This window comes from Ornithodoros turicata, chromosome 4 (assembly GCF_037126465.1).
Source record: "Ornithodoros turicata isolate Travis chromosome 4, ASM3712646v1, whole genome shotgun sequence".
NCBI lineage: Eukaryota > Metazoa > Arthropoda > Arachnida > Ixodida > Argasidae > Ornithodoros > Ornithodoros turicata.
Genome location: NC_088204.1, coordinates 30,564,113 through 30,572,536, shown reverse-complemented (window position 1 = coordinate 30,572,536; position 8,424 = coordinate 30,564,113). Strand labels below are relative to the sequence as shown.

General features: G+C 48.5%; 1 protein-coding gene across 1 annotated transcript; it reads left to right on the top strand.

Moving 5' to 3' along the window:
- The first annotated feature begins 908 nt into the window (after nucleotides 1–908).
- Nucleotides 909–8,084, top strand: LOC135391402 (uncharacterized). The gene is made up of 3 exons (XM_064621661.1): nucleotides 909–6,292; nucleotides 6,464–7,286; nucleotides 7,406–8,084. The coding sequence occupies exons 1-3, from the start codon at nucleotides 6,138–6,140 to the stop codon at nucleotides 8,021–8,023; spliced, it is 1,596 nt and encodes a 531-aa protein (XP_064477731.1). The 5' UTR covers nucleotides 909–6,137; the 3' UTR covers nucleotides 8,024–8,084.
- Nucleotides 8,085–8,424: the final 340 nt, after the last annotated feature.

The following is an 8,424-nucleotide window of genomic DNA, read 5'->3' as shown; positions in this document are numbered from 1 at the left end:
AACAGATAAGCCATGGATTATACTCGTGACAGTGCGGTGATCTGGCCATGTTGGCAATGCATCTCAAGGATGTTAGAAGAATAATTTAGATACCGTAATTTCACGTGTATTAACTGTGAGTTATGCACGATTTATTTTTTCTCACGGGCGCCCTGCAGTTTATCCGCCGGTGCTCCTTATTTGATGACGCTTTTTCCCTGGTATTTTCCCCATACGCCCGTTTTAACGAAAGTCCGACAGTGTCTTTGGAACACCACCGCCCTGCCAACGCCCGAACAATGCGTAACAGGGGTTCATTCACATTTGTGTAGACTGACCTCCCGGATGCCTTCCCCCAAGTCGCTTTAAGGAAAGTAGTGACAGTGATTAATGTCTTCTGGAAGGCCGCTGCCATGAAAAACACACAACAAGAGCACAATCTGGGCTTGGTAGAACACTAGAACTGACCTCCTTTGTTGTACACCATGCTGACTTCGGAGTATGGACCACAAGGTTTATGGCCTCCTCAATGGTCTCCTTTGTCGCACAAATCAGACTCATTGTGTTGCCCGTGGCTTATCTGCCCGAAAATGTTCAAAACTTTCCTAACAACTGGTCCTACGCCTTATTATTATTATGAAATTACGGTATATGAAAACAGTTATATTTATAATTATGGCCCCTGGCTTTCTGCTGCGGCAAATTCAAAATTCTGCGAATACCATGGCAAAGAGCCAATGGCTGCTTAAAACGTAAAACGCTTTATCTTCTTGGATAATGTGGGAACAAAGAGTACTTTATAAACTTACAGACTTAAAGCACTGTTGTGGCTCAGCATTACATGATATCTTGTGTTTTCCTCTGACAGCGAATGCCCTCTGTTGCCTCTAATCATTTTATACGTGCTGGAAGATTGTTTAGCATCTACAGAGTGTATAGGAATTGACAAGTACTTGGTCGCAATAGACACTTTGGAGCAAGCACCCTCATTCCATTCCAAAATTACTGGTATGTCGAAGGGTCACGTGCACCTTGGAGCAGTTGGGAGTGTGCTCGGCATGCGCCTTCATCTCAAGCTCTTTTGCGTGGCCGTGAGATCCTGGAAAATTGCTCAACGGACAGTTGCTCACTAACTCTGTTTGCATGTTGTGACTTTACCTCCCATGCTTCTGGATGCTTTTGCAACAACAAAAATGTATTTTCATCATGGTAAGGGACCAGAAGCATATACATATCCCATCTCCCCATGGCTTCCAGATGTCTTGGGAGATTCCGGTGACTTATAGTCTTGGCAGAGACGTACGCTTCAGTTATGTCTGCAAATTCACGACTTCTCGTCGCACCCTCTTTCCTGGAGGGTTTCCCACGTCTATTTGAAGCGGTGCTGTCCCTGTGACAACCTCACCGTCTTGCAAACACTCAATCGGCTTCTGAACGCTTGGATATGACTGGCTGATGAGCTTTGTGAATCTGTGATTCCATGCGTCCGAATATTTGTTCGTGCGGTCCTCATCACGGCAGGGTTGCATTTAGCATGTTTCACACGGATGGCGGGAAACTTGAGGGCCTACGACGCATCCTTGTCACCTGTCCCTCGCCTTCTACGGGAATGGCACAGAAGACTCCGTTGACGTACTTGCTGTCAAAATAATCCATGAGGTCTTCCATGCCCTCCGGTGCACTGCTCCGAATTATCTCCAGGCCATCTTGAACAAGGTGCACCGGTACAAAAGCCAGAGTGTTGAGCATCCCGCAATGCCTCCTAAACAAATCATTGTTTTTAAATCTGTCAGTCAAGCCCAATTCCTGTACCTAAAAGAAACAAAGTAGGAACATTTAGAAACGAACCTGGTGAATGGTGGTCAAATAGGAGTATGTTGTGCTGTAATGTGCTTGTCTCAAGAGCATGGCGTCCACATAAATGTCCACACACAAACATAAATGTGAAGTTAGCATCATTACCTTTCAGTGAGTGCTTCGGCACACAGCCTCTTGTGGTAACATGGTCTCCGAACAACTCTGATAGCTTTCATCACAGCCAGTTCATAGTTGCTAACGCCGTCATTGGGCCCTAGAAGGTGTCGGCATGCAAGACATGCGTTCCAGACTGCTTCGAAGAACTCTTCATATGTCGCAAGGCTATTCCGTGTCAGCAGGGTGTAAGTGTAAGCTACTGTGTGCTCTCCAATCAAGTGCCGTAGTACGTAGAGCTGCTTGAAAATCCTAGGGCACACTGAAAACGTGCCGTCCATATGCCAGGTGCGAACCCGGGACAATGCTCTTAGTTGCTCCCGACTAGAAAACAGTATTATGCGGTCATGACGGCTGGTGTCGTTCTCATACTGGAGGAAGAGTTGTGCTTCTGGACCACCTGTTGTAACCCACTTGCCTTTGATGTGGAGCTGCAGCGCGCTCTGTGGCTCCGAGGGTCTAGCGTCACTACTAGTAGGCTACTAGGTGACTCGATGAAGTTTGGACATCGCACCACACTCTTGTCGCATCTGTAGTGCCCTCGTCTGCTTGTGTTACCATACTGGCCAAAATCTTGCAACCTTAAAAGAAAACAAATCTGGTGATCAAAGTGCCAGCGTCTGCGCTGGAGTTACATAATAAAATAACTACAAGCAAAGCAGGAAAGGTCCACAGAATCGTCCGTGGTCACTGCACCCTTGCCTCTTTGGAACTTGCATTGCCAGCGGATCCTAGTCTTTCCTAGCTGTCTTTTTTTTTTTACATAGTCTTAACCGTCCAAAACAAGCTTTGATTTCCCCCTGCGAGAGGTGACGACTTCCATGATGAGCTCTACCGGAGTCTGAGACGCTGCCAGTCACGGCCTATTTTTGTAGGTTTTGCTGTGGCTATTTTTCTTTCTTTCTTTTTTTCTCCCTCCGATACCGAACCAACAACTTTCTAAGAACACGCATAGGGCAGTAACCTTCTAAGCACGTGCTTCTAAGCGAGACAAGGGTCTAGAAACTGCCCCATATCCGCGCAAAAGCATCCCAGTCCTCCGAGACAGTAGTTACGCCTTTGTCGTTTTTGTCTCTCTGCAAAGCCGGGGTTTTCCGAGGTCGAACCACCGGGTGGATTTCCTTCCGCGATCTGTACTACTTAATGGCCTTCACAGTGCTTAGATGTTAAAATATTTGTGACCAGGCAAGACCACGCAAGCACTGCTGCGATGTTTCAATGTCTTTAAGCAATGTCAAGCATTTAAGCGCGGCATAAAATCAGTCAGCTAATAAAGGCGGTGAGCAATTGTCTGCGCCCCTGTTACCCCTCAGGATCTAGCGTCTTGTGCGCCCCGTGAGCGTGCAATACTTCTCCTGAGATGCTGCAAGTCGTACTAACTGTCCACATCGCGCGGCATCAATTTCCCGCGAAATTCCGTGCAAAGCGCCGCAAAATCTTGAGCGAAATAAAGGATTTCGCGGAATTCTTTGCTAAAGGAAGGGAGGTGGAAAGGGGCTCTCCCTGTTTGTAAACAAATGACCTCTTATTGTTCGACAGCGCCACCAATTTGGTAGAGCTGAACTAAGATCGAAGCTAGAGAGGGTGAACAAGGTCGCGTGCGAAAGCCAAGGTCTTGAGGAGATTACGATGGACCGCAGGGGACGCGACCTTCGTTCCTTCTTATCTTTCAGTAGGAGGACGCGAACAAGTGTCCATTCCAGTTTGTTTCGGTTTCAGTCTGTCTGCCAACTTCATGATGACGTTTCTCAGGAAAAGGTCTATCAACACCCGGGACCTTATTTGTAATTCACTTCAGCCAATAAATTGTGTGTAAATGATGCACTGCATACTAGAGTTCGTTTGATTTGGCATTTCGTGCTGTGTTTTGGTGTTGATTGTGCTTGGGTATTTTATAGTCTAGTGATCCCGTCTGTGTGGGAGTGTAAAGAATATATTGAAAAATCTGAGATTCGGCTAGCTGACAATAAACCTCTACCCGAGAAACGTCATCATGACGTTGGTAGACACACCGAAACCAAAACAGATCGGAAGGGGAGGGCTGTTTTCGCTGTGGTAATGGCGCACGTTCTTGTCATCTGCATTTTTACGCGATTGGCACATAACCTGGAAGTGCCCAAGTTTGTGGCATTTCCTGCAACGCTGCTGTCTTGCAGGGCATTCTTCGTTGTTTGCCAAATGCGATGTTGATCCACAACGATAACATATTGCTCTCGTCTTGTTCGTACCGTCACGCTGCTTGCAGTCGCGGTGCTCCCTCTGTGTGTTCACTCTTTGTACTTCCTTGCTGTCGAATATTTCCAGCTCTCGCTTCGCCATCTCTTGATGAATACCAATTTCGATAGCACGGCCCAGAGTCAAAGACGTTCCTTCGTACAGAAGTCGTTGTAGTGCCTTCGACTAGCTGGTCACGAATTGCATCATCCGTTGCCGTGCCGTAGCTGCCGGAGGCATAGGCGCCGACTGCGGGGGGGGGGGGGGGCGCGGGGGCCCTTGCCCCCCCGGAAAATGAACTAGGGGGGGGGGGCGCCACCTCCCCCGGGAAGTCCCGCTAAGAGACTGACACCAACCTTTGGGGCTCGGCGCGCCCGGGTCAAAAGAGCGAAGAGGCACCAACCCAAAAATGCACCTTGCAATTTGTAAAATATGTATCCGCCCACCATACTCATTATCACTGTAGAAGGTGAGGCGAAGAAACAGAGGATGACACAACACATAGCCTGAATTTCGCCCAAAGCAATCAGATCAATGAAACGCAGTCGAAAAGGTACCAGCAGCTGCCAGTGAGGTCTAACGGTAGGATCTTCGGAATGCATATTCGTTGGGAGCGGGTTCAACTCCCGCTGCTCCATTTCATTGACCATATTCATTATTTGCGCGCATTTCGAGTCAGACACCGGGGATTCAATACATTTTGTTCTTTTTGCACTTAGTTTTCAAAGGCGTAATGCCTTCAGTTGTGCAAATGTTCACTGTTTACGTTCTCTCTGTTTTTTCTTTTGTTCTGCTTTTTCTGTTCTTCCTTCCTCTTATTTCTATACCAGTTCTGCATATATCATAGGATCCCGCTAGAGTGTGTGATTCTACAGCTTTAGTTTTGTGTTCTTCATTTTTCTTTTCCTTTTCTTTCCTTCTTTTTGTTTTCTTATTTTCTTTGCCTTTTTTGACTTCCCCTTTCACTTTTTGTGTTTGAATAACAAGCCGACATCCATCTGGCTTACCTTTCCTTTCTTTTTTTTTCTTAATAAACATATCCCCCCCCCCCCCCCCGCCAGATTACTTACTTCGCGGTGCGCCCTTGCCCCCTCCGGGAAAATGAAAACTCTCCGCCTCTGGCCGGAGGCTCGTAACGAAATCCTGCCATGGCTCACCAGGTAGCTGCCGACGACTGCGAAGCCGGTGCCGCTCGACGAGCTCATTCGTTGTCGCAATAAAATGTTTGTCCAGGGCACGTAATGCAACGTCATGGTCGTCGAGAGTTGAGTCCGCCTTCTTTGCGTCGTCCAACCCCGAAGCTGTGGGTAGCGGCGGTGGGCTCGTGTCCTGCGGGAGGCCGTACAAAATGCGCTGTCCTTCGACCCCAATAGAATTTAGCAGGATTGCTTTACGGCCGCTTATGGTCAAATGATCCAACGAGTCAAATGTTCCAACAGGTCATAAGCTCCAAAAAGTCACGTGACAGGCGAGTCAAAAGCTCCAAAGCGTCAAATGCTCCAACCGCGTCAAAAGATCCACACGGGTTCCGTATTGTTCAATATTATCTCGTCCTCTGAGCGTCAAATGCTCCAACCGCGTCAAAAGATCCACACGGGTTCCGTATTATTCAATATTATCTCGTCCTCTAACCAACTTTCTAGCGATGCCTTGTACCAGAAAGTTTTTTTTTTTTTTTCGAAGAACAACATCCAGTGAAACTCAAGTCGAAAGGGTAACATACTCTTCAGTGTTTTCGTGTCCCCTGCCATGTATGTAAACGTGTTAACCTTGGACATGGTCAATGACCGTAACCCCTGAACGACAGGAATGGGCTTATTCTGGGAAGCAGGACGTCGTGTGCAAACTTGGGGTTGAACGAAGGGGTATAAAACCTGGACTGGGCGGTCCGAAAACATTCGGGAGCAGAGGTCATCTTCACGGTTCTCGCTGTCCGAACTGCAAGCATACATCCACCTTGATTGCCTGGTTGAATGGACCTCGACTTCGGTGCCCCGACTTTTGTCCCATCCAGTTATCGCTCGAAGCATCAAGTGATTCAGTACCGAAGCAAACGATGGCCAAATGCAGTGTTAGAGTTTGCATTCAAATCTACAAACAAGAAGGACCCCAGTATCCAGTACTACAGGTATGTATAACTTTTAAGTGGACATTCTGATACCGTTATACTAAGTTCGATAGCAGCAGTACTCGGTGTTTAAAAGTTGGTTACCTATATTTTTTTTCTTTTTCTTAGAATGTCGGACCGCAGAGTGAATTCATATTAATGCCGGACGATTCGTGAATGCTTCTTTTACAGATGCACGAGCTGTTATCGCCTGAGCAGGTTGGCGAGGGGAACCAACGAAACCTGGTCTGTTGCCCACGTCACGCTGCAAAACGGCGTCATGAGGACAGACCCGGATCATCCATCGACACCGCACAGCTGTGACCCCGCCGAGGATGCAGAGGCGGCCACAGTCCTTTCCAGGCGTTACGTGTATGAAGTCCGAACAGACGTACGGGCCAGCAGAAAGAGACCTCGGCAGGCATTCGACGAAGCAGTGTCTGCTGTACAGGTCAGGTTTCAAGATGACGACGCGAGTCTTCAAAATGACATCAAACGCCAGATGAGCACCAGCTACGGTTTTGCCTCCAAAAGACGTGCGTTGTCGCGCAATCGACACGCAAACATTCCGAAGGGAAACTCCATTGACGCCATACTTCCGGAGCTGCGAATTACGAAGGATGGCCAGCAATTTCTTCAACTGGAAGACAAGACTGAAGGGAGGAGACTGCTCGTATTTTACGCCGAGAAGGACCTGGACGCCTTCGCAAACACGGAGTACATCCTGGGGGATGGCAACTTCAAGTATAATCCATCCGAATTTCACAGCCCTGGACAGCTGTACACAATACATGCAATTGTCAAAGGCGAAGCGCACCCCATAGTGTACGCATTGATGCAGGCAACAGATGTGAGAGCGTACCAAGCGGTGTTCCACACCTTGAAGGAGTCCATGGTGCGACGATTTGGTCACGTCGGGAGCCTATCCACTACGGCGACCTGGCTATTTGACTATGAGTCTGCAGCAATACGGGCAGCACTCAATGTGTTCCAGACAGCGACGGGTGAACCCAACGTGAGTACGAGATCAGAGTAGTGTTCTCATCTTATTGGCTATATTGTTCTTGCTGCAACGTATATAAATGTTTCTTCTTATTCCTTATTCCTTTCCTTTCTTCTTCATTGATTACGCAGGTGCGAGGCTGCGCCTTTCACTATGCCAAGGCCATCAACAAGAAGCGAGACGAGCTCGGTTTGAAGGTGTTGTGCAGAGAGAACGCCGAAGTCAACCGATGGTTTGTTCGAGTGAGGCATCTGCCGTTCGTTCCTGACGACTTCCGCCTGGCCTTCGCCGACGACATCCTTTCTGTGAAGCCGGACCTGCCTCCACTACATGCGGCGCGTCTGGCGCTGTTTGACCGGTACTACCGAGCGTACTGGCTCACGAACAGCCTGCTGAAGGACCGCTGGGGACAATTTGAGAACCGAGGACCGAGGACCACAAACCACGTAGAAGGCTGGCACAATGGCCTGCACAGTCGGTTCACGTGTCGTCACCCAAACCTGGCCGAGTTCCTGGAGTTCCTGCGAGTCAGTCAGCACGCCGCGCAAAACAGAGTCCAGGCCCTTCTGTTGGACCCGTTGGCAGTGCCAACCCCGACGTCAGCTGCAGTACGGGAGAGAAACGCGAGCCTATTGCAAGAAATGGACTCCTTCTCGTGGTACTTGAGCACAAGTCCGGTATCTTTTATGGACCTGACCACGTACCTAGACAGAATCGCCTTGGTTGGTGTCCTGCCGTCGGAAAGTTAGCGTCCGCACATTTTGTATCTAATGTAAATATTGTTATATTCCAATTAAATAGTTGCTTTCATTTCCACATCTCTGTTCGGTCATTTTCCCTGACCAATTGTATAACCACGGGGCGTCAAAAGATCCAACCGGGTCAAAAGCTCCAACGCGTCAAAAGCTCCAACCGGGTCGAAAGCTCCAACGCGTCAAAAGATCCAACGGGTCAAAAGATCCACTGTTGGATCTTTTGACTCGTTGGAGCTTTTGACGCGTTGGAGCTTTTGACGTGGAATCGTGATCGCTTCGCAGGAAAAGCGTCTCCTTCCACTGCTTCCAAGTAGTTCACGAAGACTTTTTTCCACTGCGGCCATGGCACTGCAGGTGTGCCCGGTGTAGGCAAAAATGGCGGAGAGGACGGAATT